This window comes from Oncorhynchus gorbuscha, linkage group LG07 (genome assembly GCF_021184085.1).
Source record: "Oncorhynchus gorbuscha isolate QuinsamMale2020 ecotype Even-year linkage group LG07, OgorEven_v1.0, whole genome shotgun sequence".
Taxonomy (NCBI): Eukaryota; Metazoa; Chordata; class Actinopteri; order Salmoniformes; family Salmonidae; genus Oncorhynchus; species Oncorhynchus gorbuscha.
Window position 1 is genome coordinate 82208637 of NC_060179.1, and position 26223 is coordinate 82234859.

The 26223-nt window shown below is 46.4% G+C and overlaps 1 protein-coding gene across 7 annotated transcripts in view; it reads left to right on the plus strand.

Moving 5' to 3' along the window:
- Positions 1 to 26223, plus strand: part of LOC124040436 (kinesin-like protein KIF16B) — a 58023-nt gene that overhangs the window by 26138 nt on the left and 5662 nt on the right. For 3 of the 7 annotated variants that reach the window (XM_046357633.1, XM_046357637.1, XM_046357639.1), the window contains 8 exons: positions 5465 to 5584; positions 10312 to 10363; positions 13456 to 13538; positions 15524 to 15606; positions 19741 to 19834; positions 22625 to 25021; positions 25113 to 25400; positions 25559 to 25632. In XM_046357633.1, coding sequence (XP_046213589.1) covers positions 5465 to 5584; positions 10312 to 10363; positions 13456 to 13538; positions 15524 to 15606; positions 19741 to 19834; positions 22625 to 25021; positions 25113 to 25400; positions 25559 to 25632 — 3191 coding nt within the window. The remainder of the gene's footprint in view (positions 1 to 5464; positions 5585 to 10311; positions 10364 to 13455; positions 13539 to 15523; positions 15607 to 19740; positions 19835 to 22624; positions 25022 to 25112; positions 25401 to 25558; positions 25633 to 26223) is intronic. The other 4 variants (XM_046357636.1, XM_046357635.1, XM_046357634.1 and 1 more) reach the window with 4 other exon arrangements.

Genomic DNA, 26223 nt, shown 5'->3' on the forward strand with positions numbered 1-26223 from the left:
AAGCCATCTGTGGGGGGGGGGGTTTATGAACTGCCCAAGCCTGACCAATAGACGTGAGTGTGTCTGTCCTGCACCTGCCTCAATTAAGGGATAGAGCAAAATACACACACTTAGTTGTGTGTGTGTGTGTGACATTCTGCTGCATGCCCTGGACTCTGATTGGTCTGACATGGAAAGCAAGAGTCTCATTTACCCAGTCTGTCTCAGGGAAGTGTGTGTGATTCTGCCCGGGCCTATGGTTAATTAAAGGGATCCTTCAGACTTCATTATAGGTGAAGAGGGGAGCCTGACAGATTAATGCACTGTGTCACTTCACTGAGAAGGGACAGGGAGATGAAACGCGCACACACACAGTCGGTCAGTCTCCCCCTCTGCTGTCTGTCTTCTGTCACTCTGCACAGCCGTAGCTATACAGAAACCGTTTAAACTAGTTCATGCACATGGTTTTGACTTCTCTCCAAGGGGTTCTGTTTTTCTGGTCCGCCTCCTGAAGGTACTTATGATAATCTGTAGAAAATGCAAATCCTGACAGCCAGCCACACACAAGCTGAGTGAGTTTGTTATTCAACAGGAGCCACTGACTGAACAGTCTGTTGGCCTTCCCTTGGTGGGTGCTCTGCAGCCGTCTGGTGACTTCATTTCCTTTTCAAGTCCATAGTCATATCTCCTGCACACAGGTCCCCCCCCTCTCAGTACGGTTTCCTCACGTACTATTGGGCAGTGAGGCCGGCCCAGTGTATGGGACAGGCCGGCCCAGTGTATGGGACAGGCCGGCCCAGTGTATGGGACAGGCCGGCCCAGTGTATGGGACAGGCCGGCCCAGTGTATGGGACAGGCCGGCCCAGTGTATGGGACAGGCCGGCCCAGTGTATGGGACAGGCCGGCCCAGTGTATGGGACAGGCCGGCCCAGTGTATGGGACAGGCCGGCCCAGTGTATGGGACAGGCCGGCCCAGTGTATGGGACAGGCCGGCCCAGTGTATGGGACAGGCCGGCCCAGTGTATGGGACAGGCCGGCCCAGTGTATGGGACAGGCCGGCCCAGTGTATGGGACAGGCCGGCCCAGTGTATGGGACAGGCCGGCCCAGTGTATGGGACAGGCCGGCCCAGTGTATGGGACATGCTGTCGCTCGCTAGTTTTTAAAATGTCTTCCACAGATCAAATCCATTTATTCTTATCGCCGTCCTCTTCTGAGGGACAGGAACCTGAAATGCCATTAAATACATATTTAGCAGGGAGTTCTGGACGAGCGGTCTTGTCAACCTGGACGTTCATTGATTTGAGCCTGACTTTTGAGTTGATGATCCGACTAAAGGTGAACGTATGTAATGTGAATGGGAGCACTATAGGGCAGCCACACACACACACACACACACACACACACACACACACACACACACACACACACACACACACACACACACACTCTCAGTATAGGGCAGCCACACACACACACTCTCAGTATAGGGCAGCCACACACACACACACACTCTCAGTATAGGGCAGCCACACACACACACTCTCAGTATAGGGCAGCCACACTCTCAGTATAGGGCAGCCACACACACACACTCTCAGTATAGGGCAGCCACACACACACACACACTCAGTATAGGGCAGCCACACACACACACACACTCAGTATAGGGCAGCCACACACACACACACACTCTCAGTATAGGGCAGCCACACACACACACACTCAGTATAGGGCAGCCACACACACACACACTCTCAGTAGCCACACAGTATAGGGCAGCACACACACACTCTCAGTATAGGGCAGCCACACACACACACTCTCTCACTATAGGGCAGCATTAATCAGACTCGTATGTGAAACATGGACGTTAAAACCATTCCATTAGTCACTGTTTGACATGGATGTTTCGGTGTGTGAATAAATACACTTGATTTATTTTTAAGAGGAGGAACTATCCAGAACACTACCATGAAATTGTGTTTCCATGATTCATATTCACCCCATCCTTCAACCTTTCCTCGGGAAAGGAATCTCATTGCAAGATAGTTTGCCACTGATCGACAGAGGAAACAGATCTCTTCAAATGTTATTTGTCACATGCCCCCCCCCCCGAATACTGTGAAATGCTTGTTGTATGAAGAGGAGAGGCTTGAGGAGAGCAACATCACTTTATATTAATGTGGAAGAGGGTTGAGCAGCGTGGCTGTGTGTTGAGGTGGGCGGCGTGGCTGTGTGTGGAGGTGGGCGGCGTGGCTGTGTGTGGAGGTGGGCGGCGTGGCTGTGTGTGGAGGTGGGCGGCGTGGCTGTGTGTGGAGGTGGGCGGCGTGGCTGTGTGTGGAGGTGGGCGGCGTGGCTGTGTGTGGAGGTGGGCGAGCGTGGTGTGTGGAGGTGGGCGGCGTGGCTGTGTGTGGAGGTGGGCGGCGTGGCTGTGTGTGGAGGTGGGCGGCGTGGCTGTGTGTGGAGGTGGGCGGTGGCTGTGTGTGGAGGTGGGCGTGGCTGTGTGTGGAGGTGGGCGGCGTGGCTGTGTGTGGAGGTGGGCGGCGTGGCTGTGTGTGGAGGTGGGCGGCGTGGCTGTGTGTGGAGGTGGGCGGCGTGGCTGTGCGTGGAGGTGGGCGGCGTGGAGGAACAAATTGACACATTCATTTACAGGTAGTGGTTCTCAACGGGTTACTGGAAGTATCCCCATCGTGTAAATGATCACTAGACCTTGTTCTTATGAGTCTTCTCATGTAGCCCCTGTGGATAAGCCAGGTACCTCCAGGGTTAGTCGTTCTCCAGGTTGAGAACCACTGACCTACAGTATGCTGTGTCTCTGTGGCGATATATTGTTTTAAAGGACAGGTTCACCCATTTCTCATGTTATATTGTTTTAAAGGACTGGTTCACCCATTTCTCATGTTATATTGTTTTAAAGGACAGGTTCACCCGTTTTCTCATGTTATATTGTTTTTGTATTTCTGATTTTGATCTTTTTTTTCCCTGGGCCATTTAGAGGTTAGAACGTTGGGCCAGTAACCTGAAGGTTGCTGGATCGAATCCCTGAGCTGACCAGGTAAAAATCAGTTGTTCTGTCCCTGAACAAGGCAGTTAACCCACTGTTCCCTGGGTGCCACCCCCCCCCTGTGTGTGGAGCACCTCTCTGAATCAGAATGCGGAAGACACATTTCAGTTGAGTACATTCAGTTGCACAACTGACTAGGTTATCACTCTTTCCCATGTTTATCTTTTCATGTGTATCAGAGTTATTGGTGTTCAAGCAGGCAGTAATTTGTCCCGGATGACGTAGCGTTGTGATAGTCTCTCTCTACACTGGAAGTCAACAGGAATATGACTCTTAGATCTGAAACGTCCTGTCCCATTTCCATACTGGCTGATGTCATAACTCGGGAGGTTGCCTTCTTCTCTCCATTTGAACCGTTGGTCTAGTTTTTTTGTTGTTGATCTTCCTACCACCCTAGAAATGTTGTCATTTATAATTTATTCTCCTATATGTCTGCCTCTTCAGTCCAGGGTGCATTGCATTGTACCGTTGTGAATGTGAGACTCTGCCGGTTGAACAGGATGAGATTGTAGACTCCTGAATTGATAGCTGTAAAATCATTTAAAACTGTGCTAACTAGCTACGTTTGCTTGCCAGCCAGCAAGCAAGATTTCTAAAAACCAATCTTCACGTTGCTACCAACCTTTATATAACGCGTAAGTTAAACATTTGTTCACAAAAAAATATTACCTTTCCATATTACTGTGATGTAATAACGGAGTTGTTTTTGGGTGGGATTTTTTTTTTTTTTAAGTTGTCTGTGTAAAGTTGACTCTATATTCCCCCAGTCGCACGGAGTTTTCCTACCGTAGGCAGAATAGTTTCCATCTTAACCCAGAGGTGTGTAGTTCCTGTTGTGTATGGCGTTATGTTGGCTGGAGGGATCCGCCTGCTGAAACATTGTCTACAGTTAAACACGTCGCCATGGGAATCTCAATGATTTATAGTCTCTCTCTAGCCGTTAGCCATTCTCCCGCTACCACGGCGACGCAAGGGTTGGAGTGTCCCAAAGGGAACCTTGTTCCCTTCATAAAGCACTGCTTTTGACAAGGACCCATAGGACTCTGGTCCAAAGTATTGCACTGAACAGGGAGCCATTTGGGATACGGGAATAGTTGGCGCTATTATTCTGCCTAGCCCTGGGGTAGAAAGAACCAGAACTCATAAATTCAATTTTCTACTGTTTTGCTATTAAACGTCTGACTGTCAGCGGTTCCTTTTTGGTTGTTATTATTGTGGTCCAGACTTTGCCTAGGAGATGCAGTATATGAAGACATTGTTCTGTAGTACTTCACTATTCTGTTTCAGCTCTGTTTGTCCCCTGTTGTGTGTTGTTAGAGATGATAGTGTAGCTCTGAGGGTAAAGAACTTTCTTTGTCCTGTCTTCCTACCACCCTAGTTGTCTGTGTTTGTTAGAGTCTGATAGTGTAGTCTCTGAGGTACCCCGTCTCTGTCTCTGTTACTTTCTCTGTTCTGTTACCCCTGTTTGTTACCCCGTCTGTCTCTGTCTCTGTTACCCCGTCTCTGTTACCCCGTCTCTGTTACCCCGTCTCTGTTACCCCGTCTCTGTTACCCCGTCTCTGTTACCCCGTCTCTGTTACCCCGTCTCTGTTACCCCGTCTCTGTTACCCCGTCTCTGTTACCCCGTCTCTGTTACCCCGTCTCTGTTACCCCGTCTCTGTTACCCCGTCTCTGTTACCCCGTCTCTGTTACCCCGTCTCTGTCTCTGTTACCCCGTCTCTGTTACCCCGTCTCTGTTACCCCGTCTCTGTTACCCCGTCTCTGTTACCCCGTCTCTGTTACCCCGTCTCTGTTACCCCGTCTCTGTTACCCCGTCTCTGTTACCCCGTCTCTGTTACCCCGTCTCTGTCTCTGTTACCCCGTCTCTGTCTCTGTTACCCCGTCTCTGTCTCTGTTACCCCGTCTCTGTCTCTGTTATACTCTGTTACTGTCTGCAGGTTCTGTAGGAAGAGACTGTAGCTCTGAGGAAAGAGGGTGTCCGTGTAGTGTTGCGCTCACACCCACCTATTGTTGTTGTTGTCGTCATAGTAGTAGTACTAACCCTGTTCTGTGTCTGTTCTGTAGGAAGAGACTGTCTCTGTCCCCCCGTGTAGTGTTGTCCCCACCTCATCTAATCAGCATCCCCCGATCTCTCAGCACTCTGTCCCCCGTCTATCATTTAAAAGTAGTCCCCCCGACCCCACACACACTGTCCCCCGTCTCTGTCCCCCCGTATGAAACATTAGAAACCTTTCCAGGGAATCTCAGGTTAAAGATTTGATCCCCGTCTTATTGAGGTCACCTGTTAAACCCCGTCCTGTTACCTCAATTAGTCTCTGTAGATGAAGGTCTCTGTTAGACAGATTTAAAAAAAGTGTTGCCACCTGTTGTTGTTGTCGTCATAGTAGTAGTACTAACCCTGTTCTGTGTCTGTTCTGTAGGAAGAGACTGTAGCTCTGAGGAATGAGGGTATCCGTGTAGTGTTGGACTCAGAACCACCTCATCTAATCAGCATCGACGATGACCTTCTCAGCACCGCCGTTATTTTCTATCATTTAAAAGTAGGTAAGACACACACACACACACACACACACACACACACAGTATGAAACATTAGAAACTCTTTCCAGGGGAATCCAGGTGAAAGATTTGATCCCTTATTGAGGTCACCTGTTAAATCCACTACAATTAGTATAGATGAAGGAGACAGATTTAAAAAAAATGCCATGAGACAGTTGACGTGTGGAATGTGTGCCGTTCAGAGGGTGAATGTGTGCCGTTCAGAGGGTGAATGTGTGCCGTTCAGAGGGTGAATGTGTGCCGTTCAGAGGGTGAATGTGTGCCGTTCAGAGGGTGAATGTGTGCCGTTCAGAGGGTGAATGTGTGCCGTTCAGAGGGTGAATGTGTGCCGTTCAGAGGGTGAATGTGTGCCGTTCAGAGGGTGAATGTGTGCCGTTCAGAGGGTGAATGTGTGCCGTTCAGAGGGTGAATGTGTGCCGTTCAGAGGGTGAATGTGTGCCGTTCAGAGGGTGAATGTGTGCCGTTCAGAGGGTGAATGTGTGCCGTTCAGAGGGTGAATGTGTGCCGTTCAGAGGGTGAATGTGTGCCGTTCAGAGGGTGAATGTGTGCCGTTCAGAGGGTGAATGTGTGCCGTTCAGAGGGTGAATGTGCGCCGTTCAGATGAGACAGTTGACGCATGGAATGTTCAGAGGGTGAAAGGGCAAGACACAATATTTAAGTGCCTTTTTGACAGTAGTCAGTGCCAGACACACCGGTTTGTGTCAAGAACTGCAACGCTGCTGCGTACAGTTTCCCATGTGTATCAAGAACGGTCCACCAGACAAAGGACATCCAGCCATCTTGACACCACTGTGGGAAGCATTGGAGTCAACATGGGCCAGCGTCCCTGTGAAACGCTTTCGCCACCTTGTTGAGTCCCTGACCCCGACAAATTGAGGGCAAAAGGGGGGGTTGCAGCTCAATATTAGGAAGGTCTCACAATATTAGGAAGGTCAAAAGTAATAGTCAGTATCTGATGTGGCCACCAGCTGCATTAAGTACTGCAGTGCATCTCCTCCTCATGGACTGTACCAGATTTGCCAGTTCTTGCTGTGAGATGTTACCCCACTCATCCATCAAGGCACCTGCAAGTTCCTGGATGTTTCTGGGGGGAATGACCCTCACCCTCCGATCCGACAGGTCCCAGACGTGCTCAATGGGATTGAGATCTGGGCTCTTCGCTGGCCATCGCAGAACACTGACATTCCTGTCTTCTAGGAAATCACACACAGAACGAGCCGTATGGCTGGTGGCATTGTCATGCTGGAGGGTCATATCAGGATGAGCCTACAAGAAGGGTGTACATGAGGAAGGAAGATGTCTTCCCTGTAACGCACAGCTTTGAGATTGCCTGCAATGACGACAAGCCCAGGCCGATGATGCTGTGACACAGCGCCCCAGACCATGACGGACCTTCCACCTCCAAATCGAACCCGCTCCAGAGTACAGGCCTCGGTGTAACACTCATTCCTTTGACGATAAACGTGAATCTGACCATCACCCTTGGGGAGACAAAACCATGACTCATCAGTGAAGAGCACTTTTTGCCAGTCGTGTCTAGCCCAGTGACAGTGGGTTTGTGCCCATAAGCGACATTGTTGCCGGTGATGTCTGGTGAGGACCGGCCATACAACAGACCTACAAGCCCTCAGTCCAGCCTCTCTCAGCCTATTGCGGACACTCTGAGCACTGAGGGAGGCATTGTGCGTTCCTGGTGTAACTCGGGCAGGACATTTTCCACACAATGTACAATGTATAAACGTATACGAGAAAACTACAATGTTTTTGTAATAACGTCAAGAGTTATCTATTAACCTTTAATAACAAAATAAAAATGACGTACATTTTCATATTCCATCTATCGTCATGACCACCGTTGTTCCAAAGTCCCTCTATTTCATGTTTAATGTTCTGAGGCTGGGTCTCCATAGTAACAGGACAAAGGAATTTGTCTGTAGCCTGAGATTTACCAGGGGCTTGAGGGGTCATAAAACCCCCACGTCTTAAGACCCCTGGATCTCTCCTCTGTTGCGGTTGAGAGATAATCTGTAGGGTTGTGGTCTCCTGTAACGTAACCTGATCAGGACAGTCATGACAGGACATTACCATTTATTTCCCTGGCCACATCTGCATGCCCCGTGGATCATGCCTCTGTTGCTGTTGACGAGATAAGCTGTAGGGACCATGGGCATCTTTATTTTGGTGTTTTTCAGAGTCAGTGAAAGGACATTGTGTCCATTTATTTCATAACTGTGACCTTAATTGCATGCCTCCGTGCAGCATGCCTCAGGCACATTTATTCCACAGGTGCATGTTCTTGATTCATTGAACAAGCATCTTTATTTTGGTGTTTTTCAGAGTCAGTAGAAATTTTGAGTGTTTACGTTTATCTTTACATTTACATTTACATTTAAGTCTTTAGTGTCTTAATGACCATTCCAAGGTGCATGTTCTTTAATTGTTTATGATTCATTGAACAATAGTGTTTCTAAACTTCAGGGGTCTTCGGTGAAGGGATTTTTACTTATCTTTGAAAGACAGGGTCCTGAATGAGGGACGTGAATGAGGGACGATCTACACACAATATCCCATAATGACGAAGCAAAAAAAACGTTTTTTTTTTCAACATTGATTAATCATTTTAATTTAAATTTAAAAAACAATTATTTTACATAACTTTTCAGACCCTTTACTCAGTATTTGTTGAAGTGCCTTTTGGCAGCGATTACAGTCTTGAGTCTTCTTGGTTACGACCCTATAAGCTTGGCACACCTTTATTTGGGAAGTTTCTCCTATTCTTCTCTGCAGAGCCTCTCAATCTTTGTCAGGTTGGATGGGGAGTGTTGCTGCACAGCTATTTTCAGGTCTCTCCAGAGATGTTTGATTGGGTTCAAGTCCGGGCTCTGGCTGGGCCACTCAAGGACATTCAGAAACTTGTCCCTAAGCCACTCCTACACTTTCTTGGCTGTGCGCTTAGGGTCATTGTCCTGTTAGGTGAACCTTCACCCCAGTCTTGGGTCCGGAGCAGGTTTTAATCAATGATCTCTCTGTATTTTGCTCTGTTCATCTTTCCCTCAATCCTGACTACTCTCCCAGTCCCAGCTGCTGAAGAACATCCCCACAGCATCATTCTGCCACCATCATCCCTACGGTGAAGCATGGTGGTGATGAACGGTGCCAGGTTTCCTCCAGACGTGACTCTTGGCATTCAGGACAAAGAGTTCATTCTTGGTTTCATCATTCCAGAGAATCTTGTTTCTCATGGTCTGAAAGTCCTTTAGGTGCCTTTTGGCAAACTCCAAGCGGGCTGTCATGTGCCTTTTTACTGAGGAGTGGCTTCTGTCTGGCCACTCTACCACAAAGGCCTGATTGGTGGAGTGCTGCAGAGATGGTTGTACAAAGAGGAATTCTGGAGCTCTGTCAGTGACCATTTGCTTCTTGCTCACTTCCCTGGCCAAATCATGTCCTATCAATTGAGTTTACCACAGGTGGACTCTAATCAAGTTGTAGAAACGACTCAACGATGATACATGGAAACAGGATGCACCAAAGTTCAGTGTTGAGCCTCCTTGCAAATTGTCTGAATACTTATACAAATAAGGTATTTCTGTTTTTATATATATATAAATTAGCAAAAATGCCAACCTGTTTTTGCTTTGTCATTATGGGGTATTGTGTATAGATTGACTTTAAATAAATGTTATTTTTTTAAATCAATTTTAGAATTAGGCTGTAATGTAACATGTTGAAAAGGGGTCTGAATACTTTCTGAATGCACTGTACATTCTCAATGTGTTTTTTTTGGTACGAGCCAATATTGCACCTTGTTCTAAAACTACTGCTAAATCTGAAAAATCCATTTTACTGGTCGGTACTAAAGTAGTGCACTATGTAGGGAATAGGGCTCTGGTCTAAAGTAGTGCACCTTGTTCTAAAACTACTGCTAAATCTGAAAAATCCATTTTACTGGTACTAAAGTAGTGCACTATGTAGGGAATAGGGCTCTGGTCTAAAGTAGTGCACTATGTAGGGAATAGGGCTCTGGTCTAAAGTAGTGCACAATATAGGGAATAGGGCTCTGGTCTAAAGTAGTGCACTATGTAGGGAATAGGGCTCTGGTCTAAAGTAGTGCACAATATAGGGAATAGGGCTCTGGTCTAAAGTAGTGCACAATATAGGGAATAGGGCTCTGGTCTAAAGTAGTGCACTATATAGGGAATAGGGCTCTGGTCTAAAGTAGTGCACTATATAGGGAATAGGGCTCTGGTCTAAAGTAGTGCACTATATAGGGAATAGGGCTCTGGTCTAAAGTAGTGCACTATATAGGGAATAGGGCTCTGGTCTAAAGTAGTGCACTATATAGGGAATAGGGCTCTGGTCTAAAGTAGTGCACAATGTAGGGAATAGGGCTCTGGTCTAAAGTAGTGCACAATGTAGGGAATAGGGCTCTGGTCTAAAGTAGTGCACAATGTAGGGAATAGGGCTCTGGTCTAAAGTAGTGCACAATATAGGGAATAGGGCTCTGGTCTAAAGTAGTGCACTATATAGAGAATAGGGCTCTGGTCTAAAGTAGTGCACTATATAGAGAATAGGGCTCTGGTCTAAAGTAGTGCACTATGTAGGGAATAGGTTTCCATTTGGGATGCATCCCTTAGATTGGATTCTCTCATAAAGAGATCACTTACTACCTGGCAGACTTGGTAACATTGGCCTTGGGATCTGATTGCAGGAATGCAGGACGCTGGTGGGTCGACACGAGGCGCCGTCCAATCAGGATATGGGTGAGTCAGGAGGAGGAAGGGATATCTGCTGTGGGCTTCATGTGAATTTGGTATGTTATTCTGGAGACTTTTAGGCACTCTCCTCCCTTTTGACTTGGACTACTCATTATGTGACCAAGAGAAGTCGTTCTGAGCCTCACCTTTCTTCAAACTGACCCCCTTAAACTCACCGTTTCTGTCTCAACATCTGCTCGCTTCCCTCCCGTTCTCCTTGGTCCTGGTCTGCAGGAGGAACACTGTCAGCTCTCACTAATGAACCAGTGAGAGCTGGTCAAACATTTAGCTTTTTGCCATTCTCAGTGCAGACGGCCTCTCTTTTAAATTGCGTATTCAACAACTTACAAAAAAATTGAAGCTGAAATTGCGATTTTATTTTAGGAATAAGGCCTGTTTTTCATTTGAAACCAGAATGAGGCTCGTATCAGCTACATTTATGCCTTTACTAGACTGGGGATATTTTATATATGAATGCTTCCGCTCAGTGTTTGAGATAAATTGACACTCTTTACCATGGCACTTTGAGATTTATTTTAAACAGCAAAACCCTTACGCACCACTGCACTTTGTATACCAGGGTTGGCTGGCCTTCTCTAGTCACTCGTAGGCTCAGTCACTGGTATGCTTTTATTTACAAAGCCATTTTCGGTTTACTACCTTTTTATTTGTGCATTTTTATTGTTCAGAAATGTGGTGGGTCGTCTCTTCGTTCGCTGGACTTTATTCTGCTAACTGTTCCAAATGTCCAAACTGAATTTGGCTAAAAGGGCTTTTATGTCCTCTGCACCATCGTCTTGGAACACCTTACAAAATACTTTTAAACTGGAAGAACTTGTCCCGATTGGTGTTTTTAAATCACCGATGAAGGATTTTGTTATACTCTTGTGAATTCTATGGTTTTACTAGATTACTTTGTAGTTTTTCATGTTTGTAATTTTTGTAATGACGTTGCTGCCTATCTTGGCCAGGACACTCTTGAAAAAGAGATTTTAAATCTCAATGAGCCCTTCCTGGTTAAATAAGAAAACAATTTTTTAAATTAAGTGAATCATGGTGCTGGTCTGCAGGAAGAACACGGTTTGAGAACTGTGATGGCGTTGTGCTCTGATAACGGACTGGAGACGACCCGGCCCTGCCAGCTCACACAGGGTAATGATCCATGTGTGGGTAATGATCCGTGTGAGTGTGTTAGGAGACTGTGTGGACTTGGAAGACATGCTAAACCTCTAGTAGCTGCTCTACCCATGGAGAGCTCATCCACCCCCTTCTTCCTTGAAGACTAGATTACACAACCTGGCTCCGCGCTGAACTTTCAGGCAACTTGACAAAATAAAACTGAAAAGTTTTCCTCAATTCTCACTCCTTTGCCGAGGTTAAGTGAATGCATTGCCGTGAAGTACTCGATCTCTCTGACATGATTGGCTTTTGTCCAGACTCCGGCTGGCTGATTTTTACTGGAGGTAACAGGCTACAACAACTCTGCAATGCTTTTGTAAAGCTATGGCATAGAGGCTGATATCAGGGCTTATATAGCTATCTGCCTCAAACCACATCAAGAGATTTTTTTTCTTTTTCTCCCAGAGATCTCCTATCTCGTTCTCTCTCTTCTACCTCTCTCTCCTTCTTTCTCTGCAGCAAATACTAATCTTGCTTCTGTTAATGGCTTTTGATGAGTGACAAAGCACCTGAGAGGATGGTGAATGATTGATAGATCTGAGCTGTAACAGGAATTACTATCAAATGTCCTGGAGAAAATGGCCTGAGACGCAGCCTCTTCGGGGAGGGGGATGCTGGTTCAGACGCAGCCTCTTCGGGGAGGGGGATGCTGGTTCAGACGCAGCCTCTTCGGGAAGGGGGATGCTGGTTCAGACGCAGCCTCTTCGGGAAGGGGGATGTTGGTTCAGACGCAGCCTCTTCGGGAAGGGGGATGTTGGTTCAGACGCAGCCTCTTCGGGGAGGGGGATGTTGGTTCAGACGCAGCCTCTTCGGGGAGGGGGATGTTGGTTCAGACGCAGCCTCTTCGGGAGGGGGATGTTGGTTCAGGTCTCGGGAGATGTTGGTTCAGCGCAGCCTCTTCGGGAGGGGGATGTTGGTTCAGACGCAGCGCAGCCTCTTCGGGAAGGGGGAGGTTGGTTCAGACGCAGCCTCTTCGGGAAGGGGGATGTTGGTTCAGACGCAGCCTGTTCGGGGAGGGGGATGTTGGTTCAGACGCAGCTCAGCCTCTTCGGGGAGGGGGATGTTGGTTCAGACGCAGCCTCTTCGGGAGGGGTGGCAGGTATCTTTGATGTGATACTCTCTTGCTCTCTCTTTCTCTAGTGTTTTTTTTTTTTTTAAATCTCAGAGCCAGGTCGGGTTGGAGTAAGCCCGGCTATAATGGGAGAAGCTCCCAGGCAGGCAGCCCAGGCCTGGCAGAGCTAACTGAATTATGGGGTCTTCTACGGGGGGCTAAAGTTGGCTCTCTTCAGCTCTCTGCCTGCCTGGCTGGTTCTATTCCCAATGGCTAAAGGCTAATCCTGGTCTCCACTTCAGACTCTGCTCTACTATCACCACCATCTGCCAATTAAAAGGAGAGGCCTGGAGCTTTGTCTGGAGCTTTGTCCAGGGCCTGTAGCCCTCCAAAATGTTTAGTAAGAGAAATGGCATCTGGCCTGTGGAGGGGAAAAGCGGGGATGGGAGGAGAGGTGAGTGGTTCACAGCCGTTCAAGAGTGCTAATGGTAACCCTGAATTCATCTTGAGGTAGCCAGCACAGAAGAGGTGAAGAGGCAGCAATTTAATCTTAACAACATTTGGGAGAGATGTTTTGTGCCTGCCACTAGAACTGAACACACTTAACAACGAATGCTTTTAATAGACTGCTCCAATTAACATCTGTCCACTGCCACAGCACTCAACTTTCAGGGCTGGTTCCCCAGACAGATCAAGTCGTGGGACTATAAAGCTATTTCTTTGGAAATTCTCTTTAGTCCTGGACTAGGTTTGGTCGGTGTCCAGGAAACTGACACTTAATGTATTACTTTTTTATTTTTTAACTGTAAAACGGGCTGATCTGTTCACATTGAGCCAGTTTCCATAACGTGTTTGTCTCTGGTTTCAGGTTCTGTCATCCAGCTAAGGAGAGGAACGATGTTCCATTTCAACCATCCTAAAGAGACTGTCCAACTCAGAGAGCAACGCAAGGTGAGCCACAGCACTACCACTCTCACTAACCCCCAGACCACAGCTCAACCACTCTCACTAACCCCCAGACCACAGCTCAACCACTCTCACTAACCCCCAGACCACAGCTCAACCACTCTCACTAACCCCCAGACCACAGCTCAACCACTCTCACTAACCCCCAGACCACAGCTCAACCACTCTTATTCTCTTAGGGTCAGTTTCCTGGACACACGCTAAGCTGTTAAATTCACATTGAACGATCTTTAGTGTAGGACTAGTTTTTAATAAAGTATTTCTAGGAAACCAGCCCTTTCGACACAACCAACTCTTCCTCCTGGACAAGAGAATAGTCCAGAACGTAACCTACATTTCCCTACTTTTCCTCCTATAGAGCACTTTGCTTGTGATTTTTGCTGCTCCAGTTTACTTTATCTTACTCTGTACAGCTTAGTTTGTGTAAAATTTTAAAGTCAATTTGCAAATTCTTATCTCTGAGTCATAATTATTACTGTGCCGTCGGTTAAACTCTTCCTGCCAAACCAGAAACAACACACAGATGGCTCTCTTCAAAGAAATACATGTTCCGTCTCCCACTTCCTCCGAGCATATCTCCTTCTACATGACCTGTGTGTACACACACACACACACACACACAGAGCCTTTCTTCATAGCTCGTTATCAACAACTATTTATTTCTGTCTGTTAATGAGTCCTGTAATCCTCTCAGAACGGCTGGTATTTAGACAGGATCATTATGACATCATAAAGGTATGCTTATGACCAATGTTCTGTTATAACCTGCAGGGTTCCAGTGAAGTGTTACCCAACTGTTTCCTCGGGTAATAGTCTCAATAACTCCGCGTTCTGTAATAGTAGCAATCTATTATTTTCTATCTCATAGTCCATGTCCCAAGTGACACCCTTTTTCCTCTTCATAGTGCACTTCTTTTGAAACTGGGCTCATAGGGCACTATAAAGGGCATAGGGTACCATTTTATTGGGATGCAACCCATACGTTTTACAGAGGCAGATTCAAAAGCTAATGGAACAGATCAAGGCTGTTAAGTCCTTTTGTATTTAACAGTATAGTTAATATGTATGTGAATTGTACCTGGTCTAATGTAGTGCGCTATAAAGAGAATAGTGTGCCATTTAGGAAGAATGGCTGATGTTAAAGGTGGACTTTGGGCAGGAACATAATTTTTTATTTTTTTAACGTGTTTTTAAAACTGTATAAATGGTAAGCAAATACTGGAGCAGTTACTGGCTAGCTTGGCTAACCAACTAGCAATGTCGGTCGTGGTGCGCATGACCAGAATGACACATTGACCAACCACCAAAAAGAACACCACATTTCTGTTTTGAATGTTGAGAAAAAGGGTGGAGATGGAACATTTTTCATGTCCAAAGTCTACCTTTTTAACCAGAAAAGGTACCCAAACTACTGCTACTAATTCAGCTTAAAAAAAATATAGATCAATATTTGGCTGCAGGAGTTTCTAGCAATAATTTTAGCACTCACATATTTTCATTTGTATTGTGTACATTTAAAAAAAAAGGGGTTTTAAAAATGTAAAAGATTTAGGGTGACTTGACCATTTTTATTTGGACTTTTGAAATGTTTCAATAAATCAAGTTAAAGTTTGTCACGTGCACAAAATACAGCCAGTGTAAACGGTATAGTCAAATGCTTTCCCTCCACATTTTCCTCAACAGAATACTTGTCATGTTTCAATGGACAATCGAGAAGTTTTAAGAGCATACACGTGAAGGTAGTGAAATGGTCAGTCAGCTAGAATTAGAATCGCCCACTTTGGAAAGACTACAAGCGTAATTTGATCAGGAACAGTTGGACGACCTCATTCATGTGGATCCTAGGTACCAATATGTGCATAAAGACCATTGGTGGGATCACTGATGTTCACAACACCCAGTTTTCTGTTCGCCAAAGGTGTGTGTAATAGTGTGTATCTTATGTTTGTTTTTCTTCCCCCCCCCCCCAGAGTGCCCTTCTCTCCAGTCGGTCCATGGCGCACCTCTCCGAGCCCACAGAGAACCTGTCCAAGGAAATGCTTTTCCATTCCGGGTCAGTTTTTACGAGGAAATCATCATCAATAAGTTTGCGCACATGTTGGTTTCAATTGTGGGAAAAAAAATGACACCATTCTCCAGACAATCTTTTCTAAATGTAAGATTAATAAGAGCTACAGTAGCAGTCAAACGTTTCAACACACTTTCTCATTCAAGGACTTTTATCTATTTTTACTGTGGATAAAAGCGTCTGCTAAATGGCATATATTATTATTATTATTATTATTATTATTATTATTATAGAATAATAGTGATGACATCAACTATGAAATAACACATGTAATCATGTAGCAACCAACATATGGTTAGACAAATCAATCTAATGTATTGATAAAGTCCTTCTTACATCAGCTGATGTCACAAAGTGCTGTACAGAAACCCAGCCTAAAACCACCAAACGGCAAGTAATGCAGGTGTAGAAGCACGGTGGCTAGGGAAAACTCCCTAGATATGCCGAAACCTAGAGGAACCAGACTGAGGGGTGGCCAGTCCTCTTCTGGCTGTGCCGGGTGGAGATTAAAACAGAACATGGCCAAGATGTTCTAATGTTCATAGATGGTCGGCAGGTAGCCTAGTGGTTAGAGCGTTTTTCAGTAACCGAAAGGTTGCTAGATCGAATCCCTGAGCTGACCAGGTAAAAATCAGTCATTCTGCCCCTGAACAGGCAGTTAACCCACTGTTCCTAGTAAATAAGAATTTGTTCTTAACTGACTTGCCTAGTTAAATAAAGGTAAAATAATTATAATCATCAGTGGTTGTAGAGGGTGCAACAGGTCAGCACCTCAGGAGTAAATGTCATTTGGCTTTTCAAAGCCAATCATTCAGACACAGCAGGTGCGGTTGAGAGTCAAAAACAGCAGGTCTGGGACAAGGTGGCACGTCCGGTGAACATGTCAGGGTTCCATAGCCACAGGCATGACCGTTGAAACTGGAGCAGCAGCACGGCCAGGTGGACTGGGGACAGCAAGGAGTCATCATGCCAGGTAGTCCTGAGGCATGGTCCTATGGCTCAGGTCCTCCGAGAGAGAGAATTAGAGAGAGCATACTTAAAGTCATACCGGATAAGACAGGAGAAATACTCCAGATATAACAGACTGACCCCCATATAAACAGAAACTACTACAGCATAAATACTGGAGGCTGAGACAGGAGGGGGCAGGAGACCCAAACAGGCAGGATATATCTCCAACAAATCAAAATATATTTTATTTTTGGCATTCTTCATAGCCACCCTTTGCCTTGATGACTGCTTTGCACACATGGCATTCTTCATAGCCACCCTTTGCCTTGATGACTGCTTTGCACACATGGCATTCTTCATAGCCACCCTTTGCCTTGATGACTGCTTTGCACACATGGCATTCTTCATAGCCACCCTTTGCCTTGATGACTGCTTTGCACACATGGCATTCTTCATAGCCACCCTTTGCCTTGATGACTGCTTTGCACACATGGCATTCTTCATAGCCACCCTTTGCCTTGATGACTGCTTTGCACACATGGCATTCTCTCTCTCTCTCTCTCTTTCTCTTTCTCTTTCTCTTTCTCTTTCTCTTTCTCTTTCTCTTTCTCTCTCTCTTTCTCTCTCTCTTTCTTTCTCTTTCTCTTTCTCTTTCTCTTTCTCTCTTCTTTTTAAACCACTTATCATTTTAAATATTAGTCTATCAGGAGCCACCTTTCAATAATACACATTCATTTCTATATGTCATTTTAGTCTTCGTTTTCCTTCAGTTTGTAGCCTACATATTCCATTCCGTTGACCTTTCTCCTTCCTCGGTCAGGTCTGTGTAGTTGTTCCTGAGTCGCTAGCAGTAGTTAATCACACTAGACTAACTTTGTACAAATCATTTGGGACATGTAGCTTATTTTAATCACATGTCTCAAATGATTTGTACAAAGTTAGTCATGTAGCTTATTTTGGAACTGCAACCTCTGGAGCCTTGTGTTCAGGATGTCGGGACCGTTGTCCATCAGTGAGGTTTGTTTTTATATTGACTATTAGTCAACCTATTGTATGCTTTTCTCACCTTTTTCAAATATGACAACTTTCAGGATGAATCAAACTGCTTTTATTCATCCGTATATTTAGTTTTGTAAAGGCTTTCCAAACCTGTTTTTTAAATGATTCATAAATACTTTCCTAACCCTAAAATAAGAATATTTTTAAATAACCCGAGTTGGTGCTGAAATGGAGATGAGAAATTGATTTATTTAATTCATCCCTATTAATTCTGAACCTGTTCTCTCCATTATATTTTAGTCTGTGGACACAATTCTAACTAAAAGGTACACTGTATATTAAAGGGATGGCTTCAGGTAAATGTACTGAAAACTCCACGAGAAAATCTGTTGGCCAGCAAGTGGGAGGGTTTTCAGAATGACATATGTTCGTTGTGTGTAGGTCGCTACACCCGCAGAGCGTTGGGTCCCTGCATGAGGTCAGTCTTAATATATATAATACCACCTACTGAGACGTGTGTAGGAAAGACGTACATTTAGCTCATTCTGAATCGGCCCCAAACATAACATAACAAATAGGCTAGTCCGCGTGCACTTGTGTGTGTGTGTGTGTGTGTATTAAAATTAGGGGGGGGGTGACTAGGCCTAATTACGTTATTTTGTGAAGAAGCCTTTGACTCTCCTCCTGAACTACCACTGTAGACCTACACTGCACAGCTATTGGTTAAAGCAGCAAAGTAAAATGTTTTGATCAGCAAGAGCAGATCAGGCCGGCGCCCAGGGTTGGAAAATCCATTTTTCCCCCTAGTCCACAATCATCTCTTTGGCAGGAACTAATGGGGATCCATAATACATACAAGTGGTCAGAGACGGCGATCGGCGACGACCTCTTTGTAGACGGCGCTTTTACCTCTCTGGTTTTTATTAGTCTGGAGCAGCACAGACTGTAAGAGCATGTGGATATATGACCTGTCCCACACTCCTTTTAATGGCCATTTTAGCTAAACCGACAGAGGAAAGACATCAATTCTTTGCCACGTGTAGTTTTGGACACAATGGTTTAGCGTGGCTACAACGGTTTCCCACCTGACTTCCTGTTTTTAGACCCGTGGTTTGTAAGGGCGGCAGTACGAATGGGAAATGGCTATACAGACGTAAAACCAACCATCGGTTGGCGTGCCATCTGTCTTTAATGATCAGATTTATAAAACACATTCGCACACACTTAATGTCGAACAGTCCCAACGTTTAGATAAAAATTAGCAGACACTCAACTCGCTGTGAAATTAAACAAAATGGCTGTGTAGATTTTGAAGGATTTAACAAAGTACTGTGGCTGTGTCCCAAGTGGCAACCAATTCCCTAAATGGGGCACACAACTCATCTATTAAAAACACACTCACTAATACATTTAGCCCTAGCTAAGTCTGCTGTCACAACATCTTGAGCTGAATGTGTGGTTTCACTTTGTGTTCTCTCCTAACCCTCCCCGAGCACCTTAGGATAAAGAGTGCATTCTAAACGGCACCCTATATAGTGCACTACTTTTGTCCAGGACCCTATGCCACCCTATTCCCTATGTAGTACACTACCTTTGTCCAGGGCCCTATGGCACCCTATTCCCTATGTAGTACACTACCTTTAGACCAGTGCCCTATGGGACCTGGTCAAAAGTAGTGTACTACGTAGGGAATAGGGTGCCCTAGGGCCCTGATCAAAAGTAGTGCACTATATATGGTGCCGTTTTAGAATGCACTCTTTATCCAAAGGTGCTGGGGGGGTTTAGGAGAGAACACAAAGTGAAACCACACATTCAGCTGAAGCTGTTGTGACGGCAGACTTAGCTAGGGCTAAATGTATTAGTGAGTGATTTTAATAGATGAGTTGTGTGCCCCATTTATTGTCTTGTATTTTACCATGTATTGTCTTGTATTTTACCATGTATTAAATTGCTTTTTTTAAGAAACAAAAAAACTCGCCAGCAGATTATTTGAACGTAAACCCACCTGCTATGTGTGTCCCATAGGGCTCATCAAACGGAGTGGGCTGTAAGGGGATAGGCACCCTAAATATGATTTTTAAAACAAGTCATTTTTTTGTTGTCGTTGATTTTAGAATAACAAATGTATTATTTAAATCCTCTGGGTTTAACTGCTGCCTCCTCCAACAGGATGGATGTGCTAGCTGCAGTAGGACTGACTGGAGTAACTAGACAACAGAGGAGCTCTGTGGTCTTGTCTCCACTAAAGACCTGTACGGTAATGGTATGTAAACACACACACACAGATATCTACACTCATCTGAATGGATACTGTGCATGTGGACAGGTAACTTTTACTAGCTAACATTGTTTTCCTGAAGAAAGTTAAACATGAAGGTGAGATATGGTTTAATCTTAATAAATCTGTTAAGGCGCTCAAAGAATTCAGACCCCCATATTTTGTTATGTTACAGCCTCAATTTTTTCCTCATCAATCTACACCCAATACCCCATAATGGCAAAGCGGTAACAGGTTTTTAGAAATTTATGCAAAATATTTTATGCTTATTTGCATAAGTATTCAGACCCTTTGCTATGAGACTCAAAATTGAATGCAGGTGCATCCTGTTTCCATTGATCATCCTTGATGTTTCTACAACTTGACTGGAGCCCACCTGTGTTAAATTCAATTGATTGGACATGATTTGGAATTGCAAACACCTGTAAGGTACTGTAGTTGACAGTGCATGTCAGAGCAAAAACCAAACTATGCAGTCGAAGGAATTGTCAATAGAACTCAGAGGATTGTGTTGGCACAGATCTGGGGAAGGATAACAAAATATTTCTGCAGCATTGAAGGTCCTCAAGAACATAGTTGCCTCCATTCTTAAATGGAAAAAGTTTGGAATCATCAAGACTTTTCCTAGAGCTGGCCGCCCGGCCAAATCGAGTAATCTGGGGAGAAGGGCCTTGGTCAGGGAAGTGACCAAGAATGCAAAGGTCACTCTGACAGAGCTCCAAAGTTCCTCTGTGGAGAAAATATTCTATGGTCTGATAGTCTGATGAAACCAAGATTGAACCCTTTGGCCTGAATGCTAAGTGTCACATCTGGAATAAACCAGACACCGCTCATCACCTGGCCAATACCATCCCTACGGTGAAGCATGGTGGTGGCATCGTCATGCTGTGGGAATGTTTTTCAGTGGAAAGGGACTGGGAGACTAGTCAGGATCGAGGGAAAGATGAACGGAGCAAAATAGGAAGTCAGGAAGTCCAGGATCCAGTTGCAGAGGGAGGTGTTTAGTAACAGGATCCTTAGCATAGTGATGAGCTTTGAGGGTACTGTGGTATTGAATATTTAGCTGTTGTCAATGAATAGCATTCTCACATAGGTGTTCCTTTTTATCCAAGTGGGAAAGGGCAGTGGGAGTGCAATAGAGATTGCATCATCTGTTTGGGCGGTATGCAAATTGGATTGGATCTAGGGTTTCTGGGAAAATGGTGTTGATGTGAGCCATTAGTCATTTAGGCAGGTTCTTTGTGTTCTTGGGCACAGGGACTATGGTGGTCTGCTTGAAACATGTTGGTATTACAGACTCAATCAGGGACATGTTGAAAATGTCAGTGAAGACACCTGACAGTTGGTCAAAACACGTCCTTGTAATCTGTCTGGCCCTGCAGCCTTGTGAATGTTGACCTGTTTAAAGGTCTTACCAACGTTGGCTACGTAGAGCGTGATCAGTCATCTGGAACAGCTGATGGTCTCATGCATGCCTCAGTGTTGCTTGCCTTGATGCAGGTATAGAAGTGATTTAGCTCGTCTGGTTGGCTCGTGTCACTGGGCAACTCGCAGCTGTGCTTCCCTTTGTAGTCTGTAATAGTTTGCAAGCCCTGCCACAAGACGAGCGTTGGAGCCGGTGTTGTATGATTCAATCTTAGCCCTGTATTGACGCTTTGCCTGTTTGATGGTTCGTTGTAGGGCATAGCAGGATTTCTTGTAAGTCCCACACCTTGAAAGCTCTACCCTTTAGGTCAGTGCGAGTGTTTGTTTCCTGTAATCCATGGCTTCTGGCTGGGGTATGTACGTATGTAAATGTGACATTTAAGGGTTTCTTTTTAATAATTTTTTTGTGTGTATGGAGGGAAATGTTAACCATTTAAAATAAATCTGAATATTTTCCGAATTGGGGGGGGGGGGGGGGGGGGGGTGTAATCCTCTATCCACGTTTGGCCAACCACTTACAATAATGGAATGTATTGGGCATGCATTATGAATTGTATCTTAGTGTGCAGATGTCCGTCTTGTTTGGGCCCGCAATCTCACACACGGCTTGATACAGACTTATGGAGCATGAAATGCCTGTTCCCATGGCTTGTTTTCTTCCTTTAATATTTCAAACCTATTACCTTTTTAATGAGCCCACCTCAGAAAACAATTAACGTTTTGTGAAGGCATGTTGTACACAGAGCACTTCAAGACGTTAGTTTCTCTCCTCTCGCCTTCCTCAATCCTTTGGCTTGTCAATTTGAAGCATGCTATTTATACAGATAGATGTTGAGTCCTGTTTTCAATTAACAACGCCATGGCTGAGTCCCGGTTTCAATTAACAACGCCATGGCTGAGTCCCGGTTTCAATTAACAATGCCATGGCTGAGTCCCGGTTTCAATTAACAATGCCATGGCTGAGTCCCGGTTTCAATTAACAATGCCATGGCTGAGTCCCGGTTTCAATTAACAACGTGGGTTAACTATGGCTTTTAAAAATCCTTTTACTTTAAAATGTGTTTTTTGTTTCTTGGCTTAACAATAGATGACATGATCCCTGATTATGAGGAATGACTTTGAAGTTGAAACATGAAACGGAAGTGATTTTATCGAGCATGAGGGAGGGGAGGATGAGTGAGGGAGAAGGGAAGAAATGGAGACTCCCGTAATCAATCAGAAACAGGAGGGTGGTGTCTGAGAGGTGATTGGAGGGAGCAATACCTCTGCCTAGAGGGAGGATGTTATGGGGAGAGGAGGCTTTGTCTGGGGACCGGTCCCTTCAGCAGATACCTGTCCTCTCTGGTCCAGCAGGCTGATGGGTGTACTGTGGAGCCTAACACGAGCCCAGGTGTCCTGTCAGGTCTCTCTTCTGACGGCTGCAGCAGGAGACTGTACAAGGCCGGAGCCTGTTACAGTGGCCCTGCAGAGACCTCATTAGGTGCTGTTGTATCCCACCTGCAGAGAGGAGACGAAGGAGAAATAGATGGAGGAACAGAGGAAGGAACGCACCACGCACACTTCCCACTGGCCAGCAGCAGCTCAACATACACACAGACCTCTCGGTTTGACAAACACACTGCCTCTCTGTCCCAGACCGAACACACAGCCTCCCGGCTGGACAGGGACAGACACAGACGCAGCCAGGCGGTACGCGGCCTACCGCTAGCAGCATTGGAGGGCCAGTTCAGTCGTTGCATCATGAATTCATCCAAGACCACGGTGGAGGGCTACGGAGACTATTACAAGGAGGAGACCCAGGCTGGGGCTAGGAGAGAGGAGGTTAGCAGGGTGTCTAGGGGTGAGGAGGCCCAGGCTGGGGCTAGGAGAGAGGTTGAGAAGGTTAGCAGGGTGTCTAGGGGTGAGGAGACCCAGGCTGGGGCTAGGAGAGAGGAGGAGGTTGAGAAGGTTAGCAGGGTGTCTAGGGGTGAGGAGGCCCAGGCTGGGGCTAGGAGGGAGGAGGTTGAGCAGGTTAGCAGGGTGTCTAGGAGTGAGGAGGCCCAGGCTGGGGCTAGGAGGGAGGAGGAGGTTGAGCAGGTTAGCAGGGTGTCTAGGGGTGAGGAGGCCCAGGCTGGGGCTAGGAGGGAGGAGGAGGTTGAGCAGGTTAGCAGGGTGTCTAGGAGTGAGGAGGCCCAGGCTGGGGCTAGGAGGGAGGAGGTTGAGCAGGTTAGCAGGGTGTCTAGGGGTGAGGAGAACCAGGCTGGGGCTAGGAGGGAGGAGGAGGTTGAGCAGGTTAGCAGGGTGTCTAGGGGTGAGGAGAACCAGGCTGGGGCTAGGAGGGAGGAGGAGGTTGAGCAGGTTAGCAGGGTGTCTAGGGGTGAGGAGGCCCTGGCTGGGGCTAGGAGGGAGGAGGTTAGCAGGGTGTCTAGGGGTGAGGAGAACCAGGCTGGGGCTAGGAGGGAGGAGGAGGTTGAGCAGGTTAGCAGGGTGTCTAGGGGTGAGGAGGCCCTGGCTGGGGCTAGGAGGGAGGAGGAGGTTAGCAGGGTGTCTAGGGGTGAGGAGACCCAGGATGAGAGCCAGTTCTCTGCTTCCGGGCTGGGTGCTCTGGTTAGCAGAGTATCCCAGATCTCTGGGCTTGGGGGGAAGCATGAGCTAGACTCTCTGGGGGAAGAGAGCTCTATCTCTGGGATGGGTTCTGTGGTCAGCAGTGAAGTCTCTATCTCTGGGATGGGTTCTGTGGTCAGCAGTGAGGTCTCTATCTCTGGGATTGGTTCTGTGGTCAGCAGTGAGGTCTCAGTGAGGTTCCCGGACATGTGGCGTCTCCTCCACAGCTCCCTCCCGAGAGTCCTGCAGCAGTTCTGGGACAGTACAGGAATTCGTGGAGATGGGGGAATGGCTGGGAGTCTGCAACCTGGAGCTGTGGGAGGAGCCTGCTCCAGTTGGCCCAGTCAGGTTGTCTCAATGGTGAGGGAGAGTCTGGTGCTGTCAGTGGTCAAAGACAGCCAGGTCTTCTCATTGGTCAGAGAGAGTCACATGTTCTCCTATGTTAAAGACAGTCGGGTGTTCTCTATAGTCAGTGAGCTGCCATTGGTGCAACAGATGAGCACTGAGCTAACTCATGACTTCAGGAGCATTCCCATTGAGCTAACACATGACTTCAGGAGCATTCCCATTGAGCTAACACATGACTTCAGGAGCATTCCCATTGAGCTAACTCATGACTTCAGGAGCATTCCCATTGAGCTAACTCATGACTTCAGGAGCATTCCCATTGAGCTAACTCATGACTTCAGGAGCATTCCCATTGAGCTAACTCGTGATCTTCAACAAGTGGAGTCAACTGGAATACAGCAGAGAGCTGCACCAAAAATGAACCTCTCCCTTCTTACAACCCAGAATACTGTCTTCAGCCCAGCACCAAGCCTGTACCCAGCCCAGAATGCCACTGAGTTCCCACATAGAGAGAACACTGGTAAAGAAGTGGATTGGAGAACAGGGGAACAGAATCCCATCCGAGAACTGGAGTGGACTCCGGAAGGCAGACAGGAGGCTCCATCTACGTCAGAGGTACAGATTACAACCAAGGAGGAGCTGTGGTCACCAGAGGACCAGATCAAGATGGCGGAGGACCCACAGTGTGTCACCGATGGCAGCAAACCACAGTCCCCTCCAGAGCAGGGGGACAATGCCAGGTCTGCAGTTCCAGAGAAGAGCTCTGTTCCTGGGCAGGCGAAGCAGTGGACTGAGGGTGTCCAGGTATATTACCAGGTGTGTTTTTAGTCATTCATATTAGTGAATCCAAATGATTCAGCCTTCCTATGTTGCTTTATTAAAGTAAATCAAATCATTTTTCTTTCAGAGACTGATGGAGTTCCCAGGGGCTCTGGTTCAACTCCAGTCCCTTCCTGTATTCACCCTGCTGGCCTGTCTCCAGTCTGTTGTCCCCTCTGTCTTCACCTCGCAGAGACTCGTGGCTCTCTACTGGCTGGGTGTGGCCAACTGCAGCCAGCCCCACCCACACCCTTCTGTCGTCCTCTTATTTGAGTCCTGCCTTTACGCCCTGACCTTTGACCCTGACATGTCCGATCAGACCACGCCTCTGACAGTGTTCCACCACCTCCCCCTGCTGCAGATCAAGGAGATCCAGGTAGGTATTTTTTTTAATGTAAAACATTTAAAACTATTAAAATATTTGATTATTCTACCAATTAAAAGATTTACCCATTTTCTTTGTTATTTTTATCCTCATCTTTATTGTCATTAGTATCACGATTATCATAATTTTTCTGTCTAAATATCCATCAGGTTGGTTTTGGCGGTCAGAGTCTTCGTCTCACAGCCTCCACTAAGGAGAGTGTCCTGACCCTCTACACCCACAGGTAAAGGAGAGGACCACTTTGTGCTCCAGGTCCTCACAGTGGTCCTTTGTGCTCCAGCCTAGGTAAACCAGAGGACAAGACCTGTGGAAACCAAAGGAGAGGACACAGAGAGCTCTAGCCTAGAAACCAAAGGAGAGGACCACTGTGCTCAGGTCTTATCCTCTAGCCTAGTGGAAACCAAAGGAGAGGACCACTGTGCTCAGGTCTTGTCCTCTAGCCTAGTGGAAACCAAAGGAGAGGACCACTGTGCTCAGGTCTTGTCCTCTAGCCTAGTGGAAACCAAAGGAGGTCTTGTCCTCTAGGACCACTGTGCTCAGGTCTTATCCTCTAGCCTAGTGGAAACCAAAGGAGAGGACCACTGTGCTCAGGTCTTGTCCTCTAGCCTAGTGGAAACCAAAGGAGAGGACCACTGTGCTCAGGTCTTGTCCTCTAGCCTAGTGGAAACCAAAGGAGAGGACCACTGTGCTCTTGTCCTCTAGTGCTCAGGTCTTGTCCTCTAGCCTAGTGGAAACCAAAGGAGAGGACCACTGTGCTCAGGTCTTATCCTCTAGCCTAGTGGAAACCAAAGGAGAGGACCACTGTGCTCAGGTC